At 37.4% G+C, this 17,077-nt stretch overlaps 1 protein-coding gene across 1 annotated transcript in view; it reads right to left on the bottom strand.

Moving 5' to 3' along the window:
* LOC122792709 (cubilin-like) overlaps window positions 1-17,077 on the bottom strand; it is a 3,134,001-nt gene that overhangs the window by 81,172 nt on the left and 3,035,752 nt on the right. Inside the window, exon 63 of the mRNA XM_044060295.1 lies at window positions 8,340-8,548. Coding sequence (XP_043916230.1) covers window positions 8,340-8,548 — 209 coding nt within the window. The remainder of the gene's footprint in view (window positions 1-8,339; window positions 8,549-17,077) is intronic.

Genomic DNA, 17,077 nt, shown 5'->3' with positions numbered 1-17,077 from the left:
ATAAACCTCCTGTTGAACCACATGTTGAATATGTCTTATCAACAAGAGATAGAACAAAAAAACTACAGTTCAAGTTTACCAGACATCAAGAAGTACTTTGTTCTATTCTGTCATAATGTCACTGTTCATGTTCATACTGCAAGCACCATAGGGCTCCTATACACTAACAGGAAAAAAGTATAGCTTTGCAGTAACTATATGGTCGAAAGTAAGGAAGGTGTAGCTTTGCAGTCAATAGTAAAATTATGTATTTATTTTTTGTTTTATTGCATTTGGTTACTAAGATAGCCTGAATGGTTTTGAACCCCTTTTCTGCGAAAGCCTAGGGAAAACAAGCTCCAACAGACACAGCAGTACAATTCACAAACAATAAAACACAGTTAATATGACTGCAATTTACAATACTGTCATGTACTAGAACTGCAATGCTGTGTGCAATGCAAATTGTTCTTCAAGAGTAGATACCAGTTAATAAGTAGAATAGCATCAGACAGAAAGCAGTACTTGGTGGTTATACAGAAATGTATAAATATGTATATTACACGTAAGCTTAAAGTTTATGAAGATGTATTTTAAATATTGGTTAGGGAGGAGTTAAAGTAAGTTGATGGCACTGAAATTTGAGTGAAGAATGATATAACTGAGATAGAAAAATAATGTTAGCTAGTAAATAGTGCATATGAAGTACTGAATTCTATTAAATTATTTATTGATTTATTGATTGTTGGCAGAAAGATTTTTGATAATGTATGTTTTAGTTTGAGTATCAGATGGTGTACAATAGTATGGTTGGAGAGTGTATTTGTAGGAGGGTGAGGAGGAGGATTAACCGGGGGTAGTGCAGTAACACACCCAAAAGTCCAATAGGTGTTCTTTTAGCTGTATTTTGAATAGTAAATATATATATAGATATATATATATATATATATATATATATATATATATATATAGATATAGATATATATATTATATATATATATATATATATATATATATATATATATATATATATACACACAAGGGAGTCTAGCACACATCAATATATAATAAATATAAAACACAAACACAAAAACACACAAAAACACTTCCGAAAAGTGTGTGAAAAGTAGTAGTAGTTCAAAAAAGAAAATCTACATTCTGCATGGGGCTGCACCCCCACCCCCCCCCCCCACCCCTCCCTATTCTCAATTCGATCACACACTAGTTGGGGGAGGGAGGGAATTTCCCCTACCCCAGTCCAAGTAGTCCAATAATCTAAAATACACACACGGAAGCGCGCTTTCGGATGTAAGCGCTTTTGTATATGCGTGTTCAGTGTTTTGTGATTTGCACATATGCTAGTCAAGGAGGGCAGGTCCAAAGTTTTATGATGCAGTTTGAGTAAAGAGAATCTGATTTACTTGTGTTGGTGTGTAAAGTGAAATGTTCTATTACAGGAGTATGGTATGAGTGGGTTGTGCAGGGATAGGCAATTATCTGGTTTGTGGATGAGGCTGTGTTAGTGGTTAGTAATTGAGGGTATGTTAGGTTTTGTGCTAGTTCTAACCAATTAGTCTGTTTCAGGACTACACAGTGTTGTGTTCTATAAAGTAGACTTGTAGCAAATCATGTCACTTTACTATAGCATAGCTTCATTACAGTTTTTAGTGAAGACTGTAGCTATGTTGGGTATTGTGTAGATGAGTGCTGGTAGGAGATATGTCAGTGCAATGTGTTTCTTGCATCATTTGTCAAATAAGGTTTGATCCTATATACTCAGACTTTTTATGCAACTTGTTTTATGTGGTGGTTATTTGCACCTATGTTAACACCAATCAATTTGGTGTGACTTACCACTTTAGTTTTTATACCACCAGATAATGTTAAGGTAAAAAAATAGTTTATGTACAGTGTATTGGTTTGGGGTACATGGTATTAGTTAGTTTTTTAGGGGAATTAAAAGCAAATGAGTGTTGGATAGGCGCGCTTTGGTGGCTTTGAAAGAGGATTGGGTAGCTTGTGGAGATACTGTAAACTAGGGGCAGAGCAGATTAAGGTGGAGTCATCAGCATACTAGATGGTGGTGGCATTTTTGCTTAATATGTTAAAGTCATTTATGAAAATTTAAAAAAAAAAGCAGAGGCCTTAGGATAGACCCTTTGTGAAGATTAACAGATACTGGGAGGAAAGCTGAAATGTCCTTTTGCCACTTGACTGCCTGAAATCTGTTGTTTAGGTTGCTTTAAACCAAGATAGAGATGAGTTTGCAAGATATATGGTAAAGAATTTATGCAAGTGTTTACGGTGTGATACTGTGTCAATGGCTTCTGATATGTCAAGGAAGATTATGGAACCCAGGTTACTTGTATTAGAAAACTGAGAAGGGCAGTAATGATGCTGTGATGGAAGCGAATTTCATGCTAGATTTGAGATAGCTTTTTTCTGCAACAAACTTAAATAGTTGGAAACTGATGCACTTCTTGTGGAAAAAGTATAGCTATAGATCTGTAATTTGAGATATTAGTAGATGTGCCTCCTTTATACAGGAGTAGTACGTACGATTCTTTCCATAGTGAGGGACACAAGATTCACTTATCAATCTTTATTACAACAGAAACTGGGTAGACTAGGACATCTGCTGCAATTTTGAGGTCTTCTGATGGCAGATTATCTGGAGATTGTGTTGTTACCTTCAGTCTGATCATCTCTCTCCTAATGAATGATGTAAAAGCAAGTTGGAAGATGAGACTTATGTTGTTACTGAGTGAGTTGTAGAGACAGAGAAGGTGAGCTGGGATTAATTTGGTTAATTAGTGAGGCTACTGGAAACATGAAGTGGGCAATGAATTGATCTGCTTTGCTGACTGGTTTAGTGTCTAAGTATGGGCCTGATTGTGAAGAATGACCAGGATTTAGGAGTTGGTTTATGGATGGCCAGAATGTTTTGGGATTGGTTTGGATTTGGGTTTAAAACTGCATGTAGTAATTTCTCTTGTCTGTTATATTAATATATGTTGCTGTATTTCTAAAGTGCCTGTAATTCTTTATGTTCATTTGAGTTTTTTATTATGCTCTTTTTTTCCAGGCCCAGTCTCTTTGAGTCATAGCTTGCTTTAATACTGCTCAACCTCTCAAAGCAATAAATCTGGACATATCCAAAAATAATGGTGGGACAAAGGCCCCAAATCAGAGAAAGATTTTAATTATTGCAGTTATAAACCTAGAAAGTTATTAGAATAATAAATTTTGCAACAGCATGAATTTTCTGAAATAAATGAAGTCTGACAAACATATGTCATTATTTAGTGGCTTCAATCTACAGTTATTTGCCAGAAAACCAGACAATTTATGGGGAACAGACAAAATATGAGGCAAAACTCTGGACATTATGCAAAATCAGGATAGTTGAGAAGTATGCTTGTTTTGTATGCCTTGGTAGCTAGGAAACTGGTTTGCATTTGACTCATTACTGTGGGCAATGCACCCACACTAGTACAGTGAGCTAAACCACCTCCATTTTCCCAGGATAAATGCACTGGTATTGACTGTCGACTTGCACCATTCTCCATCCAGCTACTCCAGTAGTTGTGCTGCTAATCAAACATGAGTCATCTGGATTACTGTTAGGGCTTTATACCTCCAAGTCATGGGGTCAGGGGTGCTGTTCTGTTATTGTATTCTTGCACTCTACTGAATAATTTGTAAATGAAGCATTCGCAACTTGTAAGTCATGCGTGTTTCTATTTGCTATTTCGACAGCTAATGCAGTACTGTACTGAAGGAAGTTTGAAATGTCATCTTGCTGATAACATTTTTATATTAATGTATTATTTACTTCATATACATTCCTATCTATCAGCATCTGCTATATTGTGCCTCAGTAATTTCAGTCTAGGGCTCATATTTACAGCTTAGCTACTTTATTCATCAGGCTTGCTAATATGAGACTGAATTTGTACTTCCTTTCTTGATAATTTTAAGTTTTAAATGATTTTGTTATACGCTTACCATTTGCATTCAGTCCTTTTTCAGCTACAGAAATAATCATTGAATAGGTTCCAGGATTTTTTTCATTAAAATAAAAGTTTAATTTTCATAAACACAATGAAGGTTGGTTTTTTTATCGCTTTGTAACATTTGTGTTAAAAACTCTTTCATTCATTTCCTGTATTCCTCTCAGACTTGGTGTTTTTGTGAGATGTAGTCTGTGTTGGAATCTTTAAAACATTTAGAATTTATTACCAGAAATGAAAGCATTGTGCTGTATCTTGACTATAAAATCCCAAATCCCTTAAGTGATTTAACAACTTCAATAAGAAATTCATACTTCAGAACAACAGCAGTAGCAAGACAATCTGCATGGTTTACTAGCCAAAAACCTACACGAGGGAGGAGCTTAGAAAGTGCTTTAATTATGTAATACCTACATGTAATTTGCAGCAGAATGTTTTTTCTTAACAATGTGCCCAAACTATGTTAACCATCTAATACTCAGGATACTACAAAAAGGCTTCTTTGAAAGGTTGAGCATTCTGGAATATTATGTTCTGCAAGACTGTTTAAGTTTAGTTACAGAATGGGCAAACTGTACATCAGCACCCTGACTGCAGAACAAACTTTCTCCAGCTGAGTATTAATGCACAAGTAATGCCCGGTGAAAAATGAGTCCGCCGCTTCTTTGCAGCATATGAAGCTGCCTTGAAGCTCGGACTGGTGAAAAACTAGTGGCCGCCATTACTTTTACACTCGCTAAGCAGTGCTTTTGCTGTTTAGCAAGTGTAAAAAAAAAACAGAATTGTATGTGTGTGTGTGTGTGTGTGTGTGTGTGTGTGTGTGTGTGTGTGTGTGTGTGTGTTTATTTTTCTGTCTTCGTGTGTGAGTGAATGCGTGTATGAAAGCAGAAGAGACTGTGTGTGTGTGTGTGTGTGTGTGTGTGTGTGTGTGTGTGTGTGTGTGTGTGTGTGTGTGAGAGAGAGAGAGAGAGACTGAGAGAGTGAGATCAATCTTGTGTGATGAGTGCTATTATGAAAGCAGAGGACTGTGTGTGTGTGTGTGTGTGTGTGTGTGTGTGTGTGAGAGGGAGAGAGATAGAGAGAGAGTGAGAGCGAACTTGTATGAGTGAATGCGTGTATGAAAGCAGAAGTGACTGTATGAAAGAGAGAGAATGGGCTGTTTGTAAAATTGTTGTGTTTTACTTATTTTTTTTTAAGTACTGTTATTATTTTCTTATATATTTTTGATGTAAAATGCTTCCTCCAACACCATTAACATATACTAGGCAGAGGAACTAATTTACATCAAAAATACACAAAAAAATAATATAGTACTTAAAAAAATAAGTAAGTAAAACACAACAATTTTACAGAGAGCCCATTCTCCAAGTGCAATAATGCCCTCCAGGGTGTGCTTTAATGCACAATTAATGCCCTTCCAGGGGTGCAGAGGCCCTCCAGCTGAAGAGTCGGGTCTCATAACACCCCTGGGCAGGTGTTAATTACACATTAACACCACCCTGTTGGGCATTATTGCTTACTGGGAAGCATGTCCTCCAGTAAACCTTTATAATTAAATAACTCCTCCTGGGCTTTGATTTTACACAGAGTCTGCATGTCCTCCCCATGGTCAAGTGACTGTCTAAAGACCCGCAGGTATGTGCGTGCGTGAATGGGTGTGCCTTCTTTGAAGGCTGGGCATCGGGCTGGCAACTCGGCACCATAAAAATCCACTAACAATCATTAGTGGACTGAAGTTCCGCTGTGGCGAGCCCTAACCGGGAAAAGCCGAAATACTGTTTTATTTAGCATTTAAGTGGTTAAAATAGAAAATACCTCTTGGAGTTATTTTAAGTTTTTGCCTGGCAGTCTGTTGTATTACTAGTATTTTTGTTTGCTTCTTTTTGAAGCTGAAGTACAACATCATTTTTTTCTTTGCTGTATCCAGCAAAAATTAAGTCTAACTTAGCAAGCATAATTGACTTTTTAGGTTGAAAATGATATTTTTTCTGATATGACATGGGATTAGTTAAGCCTCTTACAAGTGCTGCTGTGCTATTTTTAGTAGAATATGCAGTTAAATGACTGATAGCCTCTGTTGCTTCAGATAAGTCCTATTTTTATTGAGTAAGCCTTTCAGTGGTTGCATCTTGTAAAGTTGCTGCTTTAAAATATCACACATCTTGCTGCCTTTAAACCAGTTTTACCTATTCACTGCAATATGTATCCCAGTATGTGGTTAATCAGTTTGTGGATCAAAAGGATGACCTGCTTTATGTCAATATTTGAACCATTAAGACCATTTAATTAAATGGATAGTCATCAAAGTTTTATATGAGAAGACAAGCCCCCATGTGGTTGACTTTGCTTCTTGTACCCCCAAAACAAATATTCACATTTTCAAAACTGCAGCAAGTTAGAAAAAAAATGGATGACTTCCCATTCAGTTAAACAGGATGACTCACTTAAGTCATGCAACTGAGCAATCTGAGCATGCAAACACATGCTAGTCAAGTAACTGATAACCAGCACCACAGATGTAGTGGCTGGAATGAACAAAGTTTTGCAAAAGATGTTTGAATTCCTTTCAAGAAATTATTGTTAAGGCATGACTATGCACTGCCATCATCTTGGCTGTCTGAGTGACAAGTCTGCCAGGTATGTTGCTGTATTTCTGGAATACTTGCCAGGTACTTCACTGGGGTCTATATTATGCCATCGAAACACCGTAACAGTGAACACCACATCGCCGATAAGTATTCAGCAAAATTCACTTCTGTGATTCACTGAATACTTAAAGGGCAAAGATGTAGTTGGCCAACTACACAATTTTGCCCTTTTCTCCACTGTAGTGTGATCTCAGAGTTGGTATATTTAGTTGGGGGGGTTGGTTTAGGTAGATTTAGATCCATTGGGTTGCGGGGTAAGTATCTGTTTGCCCTTTAAGTATTCAGCGAATCGCGGACGTAAATTTCGCTGAATACTTGTTGAAGATGTGGTGTTCGCTGTTATGGTGTTTCAACGGCATAGTAAAGACCCCCCTCACTGCATTTCTGCAGAACTGCCATGTAGGTCATTGTATTTGCAATGTACAGTTCTGAAAGGACCATAAGATAAGTTGTCGCATTCTTGTACAGCTGGTAGGTATTTGCTGCATTTCTGGAAAATCTGGACAGCTGCTAGGAATATTGCTGTATTTTCTACATGAAGGTTACATTTTTTTTACTCCCAGTTCACAGTAAAGCAGTATTCTGCAACATTTAACTGTTGAGCTAACACTGTATTTTCATTCTTTACATCACATTTGTGATTTTTCCATGAATCCTGAAATAAGTAGATTACAGTAACTGTTTTATCATCACCGATTCAAAAGCAACATATGTATTTTGTGTTTTTCATACATCTCTGACACATGCTGGTTAAAAGACTGCCTAAATATGGTTCCTGTAACTTGTGAAGCAAGAGATGGCCTGTGTGTGCAAAAGAAAACTAACAATACATGTACTGCTTCTGTCTCTGTAGGTAGCCTAGTGTTCAGCTGTAAGCCTAATACTAACAGTGCAAGTCTGAGCAAGTCACATAACCAGACACAGATCCCGTGCTGAGTCTGAAAAAGGTCCATGGAGATCAGTGCTCTACCCTGATAAACAAATATTTTATTTATTTATTTATTTATTTTACATTTGTTAACCGGGGGTGTCTAACTGAGCTGAAAAGGGCCTTTTTCAGCAGAGGCCCGGGGAGAAAAGCTCCACAAAGAAAAATTACAGACACATTTAGTTATTTAGACATGATCAGTATACACACAAATTACAAGAGACATGTTTTTACAGTGGTATGCAGCACATAAACACTTACAGTGGAAAGAACAAACAAAAAAATATAAATTTTAAAAATAAAGGTAATTAATAGATTTGTGGTGTACAGCTGAAATTTGGAACATAGGTAGAATACATACATAGTACACAGGTACAGTACATACATTGTTGATTATTCAGTGTTTGTGAGTAAGATTGAAAACTATTATCAAGTGCTCTAGATTTAGTATGTATATGTTATCCGCTTTCACTAGCCTGGGGAGCAATCATAGCACTGCCAACTTTCTTGAGATGTTGTCTGATGAGGTCTTTAAAGGACGCTTTGGATGATACAAATAAAATAAATAAAATAATACTGATAATGTCCTATAAAACATTTCCAGTGCTCAGATGCAAAGTCAGTTTGGAATTTGCTATTGTTTAATATAAACAAAAAATGAATATCCTAATGTCTCAGAAGTTATCTATCAATAAATATTATTACATTTCAAACCTCAGGTTTACTGACTTAATGAGCATTGTTACTGCAGTCTCACAATTTTGGACTTACCACTGGCCAGTCCTTAAATTCCACATAATTCATTGAACAATCCTGGTTTGCTTCTAAGTGGAAGGCCTGCACGGATATCTTCACTTGTTCTTGTGCTGGAGCATCAATAGTCCAGTTACACACTGTGAAAGTTGGGTAGGCACCTGGGTATCCTGGAGACGTCAAGGTCTGTACACTGGATGTTGCATTTATTGTTCCACCACATGGCACTGAAAGAAAGAATAATAAGGACTCCTAAAACAATGGTATCTTATAAAGTAACAACAATTACAATCAACTATACTTTGTTTTGGGGCATCTTCTCCCCATTGTAAAGCCACATCATGATGCATTGTTAGCACAAAACTAAAATATTTCCATGTTTCTATAGCACAGTTGTCTGTTCTCATTTTTTTATCATCTGGAATACTGAGTCAAGTTATCAAGACCCCATGTTCAAATGAATATGGAAAGGACAGAAGTAATTCAGAGCAGGTTAGGTAAAAACGTGCAGTTTCTATACCAGAAGGCAAATGATTTAAAAAGAAAAAAATAAACACCAAGAAGTGTAATACATAAACCCTGGAACAAAGAACAGCAGAATATAAATGTTGAACTGCAAGTCTCTAAAATCCAGAAATTAATCATCTTTCAGGAAAACGAGGTGCGAAAGACAAAATGGGCACAAAACGAAACCAATAAATGGAATTTCATGGAAGTGAATTAAAGCTTTTTTTTAACAGAAGAGGGGTGGGTATACAATACATGTGCTATCCTCATCAATAAGGAAATGGACTCAGATTCGTTGTAAAGTAAAGGAAAATCCTACAGTTACCATCTAGAGCCGTGGGAGCCAGTCATGACTTGGATTCTTCTCGGATAGGAGTCACTCTGTGGTACCTTTATTGAGCTATTCTAGTTCCTGATGCAAGGCTGACGTTTGTAGTAAATCAATTGCAACTTCCCAGTCAGCTAAAAGGGAACAAAAATCCTGTCCAGAATATATATACAGCAGTGGGTTAAGCTACATTAAGAAGGAGACTGGAGACTGTTCAATGTAGTTAAGCCCTTTTATTGGAATTTGTTAGGCAGATGAGGGCTTTTGAGACAGTGTTGCAATGAGTGCTTATCTATAATGAATACTAATGGGTGAACACTTGAATTAGCTCAACCCTTTAGCGTGGCTTAGTTATGGGAAGAACTGAGGGGCTGGCTTTGAGTGTGGAGACTTGCCCTTAATTATTAGCCTTTCAGGTGCTGAAATTCTTATCAACAATGAGTAATGTAAAGGGTCAGGTACTAACAATCATGCATTTGTTCTTAAAATAGTACCTAAAATAGTACATAAAAAGGACCTAATCCTGGGAATTCTGTTCAATACGGTATGTAAATTCAAGTATATTACTATTGTTCCAAGCTTATCTTCATATATAAAATGGTGTATACAGGATCCCACATTTAAGGAGCAAGTACTCAACATAATACATAACAAATATGAATATATCACAATCAAACATTAAAAAATAAAAAATACAAAAGTGAAAATCATATTTAAACAATCAGTATGTTGAACCTTTTCTTGCTTCATTTTCTTGTCTTTCTTTTTATTTGCAATGAAAACTTGTGCTGGTTATTTAAATAGCTAATAAAACCATTAACTTAACCTTAAAGTAGAACTTAGTGTCAACAACCACATATTATGAGTATTTTATAGGTTCATAGGTTCATAGATGTTTACTAGGCTAACAACTACAAGGGCCTTTTCGAGCCTAGCCATGCATCCCAAATCTTGACAAGATATGACACCCTTGACAAGTGCACGCATGGGCCTGAGAGATGAACCATTTACAGGTTACCTGTGTCTATTAGACACACAGGTGCCAACCCAGGGATGAATTTCCGGTTTCCCATCCAATTGCTCAAGCTGCACTTGAATTGGGTTAGGGAGGCACTCTGCTTCACATGATTGGGGAGCCTGCTCCATAGTCTTTGGGATACATAGATCTCCCCTCAAAAGCCTGTAGGAGACAGAATACAGGGATAGGGCCTTGAGGCGGTCTGTATAAGACATTTTACTTGTGCCCTGTATTCTTTTAGTCAGGAACCTCTGTGGACGTTCTAATTGTTGGATATGCCTGATTAGGTACATACTAAAGGAGGCACTGTACTCAATGATGACTGCCAAAAACAGTGGAACAATGACTTCCTTGGACTTAGATGCCATACCTTTGTTTATAAGTTGCACAACATAGAAGGATTTCCTCACCATTGTAGACACGTGATGGTCAAAGGTTGGATTACTATCTATGTGTGTTCCTAGGTCCCTAACTACTGGGTCAACTCTAAGGGGTATGTTGTCAGTATGACGGTTACCAGGGATGGATGATTCCCAAAGGATACCATTATGCATTTCTTGGCATTTAGTTTTAGTCCATGGCTCTGACACCAGATATTTGTCTGTGTCAGGCCCACCTGGAGAACATTTGTGTCAGTGTGAGATTCAATGACAGCTCCTAATTTGCAATCATCTGCAAATTTAGTCAGCCAGAGACTACTGACATTGGCTTTGACTTCTGAGAAGTAAATGCCAAAAAGGAGCTGTCCAAGGTCTGATCCCTGAGGGACTCCACTTGTGACTGGCCTCTTTGTAGAGGTGGACTCCCCAATTCTAACTTCCTGGGTCCTGTCTGTCAGCCAATTGGCTATCCAACAGGTGACATATGGGTTTGTACTTAACCTCTTGAGTTTGTCAACAATGCCCGAGTGCAGTATTGTGTCAAATTCCTTGGCCAGGTCAAGGTAGGCAGTGTAAAGTATTTTGCCCTCATCCATTACTTTGGTGACATTCTCAAAGAAGTTCACCAGGTTGAGCAAGCATGATCTTTCTGATGATAATTCTTTCCATGGCTTTACATATAAGACTAGTGAGACCTATGGGTCTGTAGTTTCCAGGGACTGTAGATGACCCACCTTTGTGCAGAGGGATGACTGCAGCCTTTTTTATATATTATATTCAATATTGTAGAGCCAAAAGCCAGCGTTCAAAAGCTCTTTCACTTTAACAAGCTTTGTCAGATCTACCAGCTACAGTATTGTTCAATAATGTGGAAAGAAAACTTGCTGTGGTCAGGCTTCCACATGCTTTGCTAGTGCACTGTTGCCAATATATGAGCAGAAGTGATGGCTTTTACTGCACATATAACAAAAAATTCTGCAGAAGTAATTTATACATAAACTGCAGCACAGAAATAGTGGATTACAGGGCCCAATGTCAAAGAAGCCAAGCATTTTACATTGCCAAAACCATTAATTCTGTATTTTCTATCTTTTAATGTTTAATTGTGCTGTAGATGCATTGGACACTCTAAATTGGCCCTAGGCGTGAGTGCGTGCATGTGTGTGCCTTCTGTGGAAGGTTGGGTGCCAGGCTGGCAACTCAACACTGTAAAATTCCACTGCCAATCATGAGTCATGAGCGGACAGGTGATCTGCTGTGGTGACCCCTAACTGGGAACAGCCGAAAGAAGAAGAAGAATGTTTAATTGTTGTAATATATTCATATGTTACCGTATCAAACATAATTCCCAGGATTAGGACCTATGTACTCATTTAGGTACTATTTTAAGAACAAGGGCATGATTGTTAGTATCTGGCCCCTTTTAGTACCTGACCCTTTACATTACTCATTGTTGATAGGAATTTCAGCACCTGAAAGATTAATATTTAAGAGCAGGTCTCCAAACTCAAAGCCAGCCCCTCGGTTCCTCCCATAACTAAGGCACATCTAGGGGGGTTGAGCTAGTTCAAATGCCCACCTATTAGCATTCAGTATAAATAAGCACTCATTGTAAAACTGTCTCAAAAAGCACTCATCTGCCAAATGAATTCCAATAACAAGACTAAACTACATTGAACCATCTCCAGGCTCTTTCTTACTGAAGTTTATCCCGCCGGTATATATTCTGGACAGGATATTTGTTCCCTTTTAGCTGACTGGGAACTTTATTTACCACCAACATGAATCTTGTATCAGGAATCAGAATAGCTCAAAAAAGGTACCACAGAGTGACTCCCATCCCAGAAGAAACCGAGTCATGACTGGCTCCCATGGCACTAGACGGTAACTGTAGGATTTTCCTGTACTTTGCTGTTTGACCCTTCACCTGCAGGCAGCAATGTTAGCGGCACATCACTTATCACCAAATTCAGGAGAGCTCAGTTATCTGATTGATCCAGATATATTGGGATATCTAAGAAAATGTGTGACAGATATAACAGCATTCTACTGAGAGACGGGAACATGCATACTATGAGTGAACTAGTATAGTTTATTCTGAAGGCTATCACATAAGGCAATGAATAAAGTAGATAGAATAAGCAGTCCTACATGTTATTTATCTTGTAATCCTGGGTTTGCATCCCTCAATATCCATTTGCCTACAATGTGACTTTAAGAAATTCATTTAACCAGAGATGCTGGTTCTATCTGGTTAACAAAAAATGTACTCTATATAGGTCTAGATATCATTTTTACAAATGAATATAAAATAGCTTGGAGTCGGTGCAAAATAAAACTAATACAATGGCAAAGATCCTGCCTTGGAAGTCAGACAAAAATAATTAGAAAGATTTAAAGACTTAAAAATGGACTTCATGGAAGTCATACGAGTGAGTAAAGACCAAGGCAGAAAAACACTGAAAACTCACAGCAATGAGTAATGTATATAAAGAGAGAGATGACATATAGCATGATTAAAAAAATCATGGATATAGGTAGAGGTGGGTTGATCAGATGATACGTAAAGTATTCCTCCAGTTGAAGGTAATAAAATATAAATTATAAGTCAGCATGACACAGGCTCAGAAGCATACTGGAAGGAATGCATCTTTGACTCCCCCTCTTAATATGGACACACACATGCACATATGTAGCCATACACAGGCACATATTCAAGCACATTCAATGCACATGCAACAAAAATATTATTTTCAGGGAGGTTAAGGATGGGTGCATGTATGTATATTCGCTTCTCTACTTAAATTTCTTCTCCAGCATCTGCTGTTGTCTTAATCAACCAGAACAATGGGAGAAGAACAGAAACAAAACTTTATAAAAATAAATGTTGTACCGTGTGTTTTGATTTACATGTATGGTGCCATAATTTATCTGATTGTCTTCTTATATATGATGTTTGCAAATCAGTCTGCAGTTGTTATAGCACTCTTATTATCCCTGGGAAAGTATAGTTGTGTAGTAAATTTATCATAAAAGTAGTTGTTCCAATAGATCACTGTTGCACTAGCCTAAGCTATATGGTACTATTCTGCCAAGGAGAGGACCAGCCAGACAGCTCCCAAAACATTATGAGACCTTCCACATGCACTGGTCACTGTTCACCTCATGGAAAGTGGTATAAAAACAGTGGCTAGGATGCTAAAACCTCAGAGTTTTCTTGCCTCAGAAGAGGGAGGCTACAGCCCTGCCAGATAGGGATAAAAAAGTCTGCACCCTGACAAGGCACAACAAACAAGAGGTGGATAGAGGGATGATTCCTTTTACTATAATAGTGCTCTGTTAGAATATCTTCTGTTATGGTAAGTTTACTTAAACAACTATACCATGATGTTCGTCATTAGATCACTGTTGCAGTAACCTAAGCTATACAGAGTGAATACCAGAATTTGGAAATAAAGTAGGAGAAAGAAGTATCAGAGTTTTGGAATCCCCGGAGGATTGCTCTAACATGGGAATCCAGTTTATACTGCTCAGCAAAGATGAACTCAGAAGACCAAGAGGTTGCCCCTAGAATATTTCTAGAGTCCACCTCTTTCCAAAAAGCCCCAAATGTGGCCAGAATCCTGGTAAAATGGGCCTTGGCCTTGCTTGGAAATGTATTCTAATAGTAAATGTAGCAAAAAGAAATAACACTAGATAACTATTTTTGAATTTTCCATTTAGATACAATTGTCCCTTTCTCTTACCTTGATAGGAAATAAGCAGTTGATCAGAATTCCTGAAGGATTCTGTCATAATAATATAGTATGCAGAGTTCCCACGAACATCCAGAGTGTGTGAATTATTTCTTCCTTATATTTTAGATCTTGAAAGAAAACAGGAATATGAATTAAAAAAAAACTCTAAAACCACTTAAGCAGAAATGAAAGATTTATTATCAAAATTACTTTATATTATGATAGATGAGATAAAGCTGCCTCAACTTAAGAGCTTGTAACTCAGGCACTCTGCTGACAAAAGTCAGAGCAATGAGTAACATTGTTTTCCATGATAGAAACTTCACGTTGCCACAGAACAAGTTCAAGGGAACAGTGTAAGATTTTTTTCAGAACAAAAATAAAGATTCCCAAGAAGGAGTCACCCATCTACTAGGTGGATGGATGTGTACCCCATTTGAAAACTGTTTCATTTCAGGTAAAGAAGAAAATGTGGAACTGTAAAAGAAGACAAGCATAAACGGCCAAAAGATGAATCCCAAAAAAGAGTAACAGGTTCACAGGATAATAACTCACATGAACACTATAGAATTTCAGGAGTCTTAACTTAAAAGGATCCTTGTTCTTATTATGGCACCACCTAGAAAGTATTTCTTAGTTACACATATATGATTTTCTAGTAGCAGGTTTCATTGCCTCTTTCAATACCTACTTCATATCCACAGAAAACAAGTGCCTAAAAGGAAATGATCTTATATCATCCAGGCAGTCAGTTGAATAAATTAAATATTCATGTGTGTCACATAACCCCTGCGGTGTGTGACTAAATCAGTTCTGTGAGAAAGCTTGTGGTAATTGCACCTGGCCAAATTCAAAGGAAGGGAGAGACACTGTTTCCTGGGCCAAAAGGTGGTCACCTCAATACTGCTTCTAGAGTCCTTCTAACTCTTTAGAAAAGCCCTGTTTGTTAGAGGAAAGAGTGGAAAGCATCCAGAAACACCCCCATTGATGGGAATGTATAAAAAGTCCTGGAATAGAATTTCTTTAATTGTCTGCTGTGGCTGGAGGCAAACAGTGTACTCAAGAATTTCCCCACAGATTGATCAATATCTGGAAGATCTCCTGGATACAATCTTCATTAGAAGGAGGTCTAATGCTTAGCTTATCTGCAATAATGTTCTGTTTTTTACTGAATGTAAGTAACCTGAAGGAACAGAAAGAGTTGAGAAATCAGGACCCCATCTGCCCCACAGCTAGCCTTCAAATGGGGTAGACCTTGTTTTTATCCTTTTTCTTTATGTACCACATTGATGTGGTGTTGTCTGAGACAACTAGCAGAGGGTATGGAGTCCAAAGATGGTTTATAGATTTGAGAATACTCATTAACACATCAGTTCTTTGATGTGTATGTGGTTTAATTTGTCGTGCTAGTTCCACAGGCCCTGGAATTTCATCTCTTAGACACAGCTCTGCAAGCAAAGTCTTTTGTATCTGTGGTTACAGACTGAGTAAGCACTGGAAGACTTAAAAACAGAAGACGTGGCATGACAGACCACCAACTCACCATCTGAGAAACTACTTTTTTACAACCCCATCCCTTGGAAATAAAAAGAAAAGGATGTGTACACTGGTGCTGGATCCAAACTTCTTTACAAAAAGTCTCTACAAGGGAATCATGAGAACAGTATAGGCCAATGATCTTAATATCTGATCTATTCCCCTGACAATATAGAATCTGGGAAGAAAATATCAGAAATTTATAGATGTATATTCAACTTTGTTCTGAGAAAGAAACACCATCATGAGGAATATATCCCATAGGCATCTCAGAAACGCAATTTTTAGAAATGTAATGACAGAAAAGGGTTATCATGGAGCAAGGTACTTTCTGACCTATCCTGTAAGCTATGATTACTCAAAGTGAAAGACAGCAGGCATAAATAGTTTTCTGAAGCCTTAGAGAATTTGGACGGTAATGAATAGACTTAGAATGGAAATATTTAGGATAGGGGTCCAGTATTCTTCTTTTTTGCATAAGAAAAAGACTTGAGTATAATAATTTCCTTGCTATATCTGGGAAATAGGTTCTACTGACTCCTGAGATGGCATGCTAAGACAGGAGGAACAAAAAAGATTGGTTAAATGAAACAGACTCCTTTGTAAATGAGAAAGGCAATCATTCTGCTACAGAGGGGAAACAAAAAGCTAGACCCTGGAAAATTGTACATGAAGCAAGGGTGGGTGTGGATGGACAAGACAGAGCATATAATTAGTCTATGTTTTAAATTGTCCTTTGTTACGGGAGACCTCTCCTCATTTCTTTAAACCTCCTTATCAGCTTGGCAAGGAGGGAAAACTGTGCAATCATCTGAAGTAACTTTCTCTTTCATCTAATCTTTTAAGGACCAAACAGTACCTCTTTGTCATAAGAACCGTTTAGATAATCTTTGGTTACTACTGACACAAAGGATAATATGGAATTCAGAAATGCCCTATTCTTTGAAAAAAAAAAGAGGCAAAAAAAAAGAGGTCCACTATTAACTCTCTCATATTATCAACTTAGACATGTGAGGCTAACAACTGATTATTCAGTAGGCTATGGTGGAAGAAATATAAACTTTCTTCCTAAGCTTGTCAGGGTTTGTCTGCATCTTATTTTCAAAAATGGGGTTAGCTGCAGGCAGTTGATTGGCAGAAACTAAAACTAACAGAGAAATCACTGCATGGTTGGGATTAAAAAAGAGAAATTCATAGAACTAGGGCAGATTAAATAATTTATCAGAGCTAGTGAGAGCTAGTCTGTCATT

This window comes from Protopterus annectens, chromosome 2.part0 (genome assembly GCF_019279795.1).
Source record: "Protopterus annectens isolate FY-2018-M chromosome 2.part0, PAN1.0, whole genome shotgun sequence".
Lineage (NCBI taxonomy): Eukaryota > Metazoa > Chordata > Ceratodontiformes > Protopteridae > Protopterus > Protopterus annectens.
The sequence above is the reverse complement of the archived record's forward strand: the minus strand, read 5'-3'. Positions and strand labels throughout refer to the sequence as shown.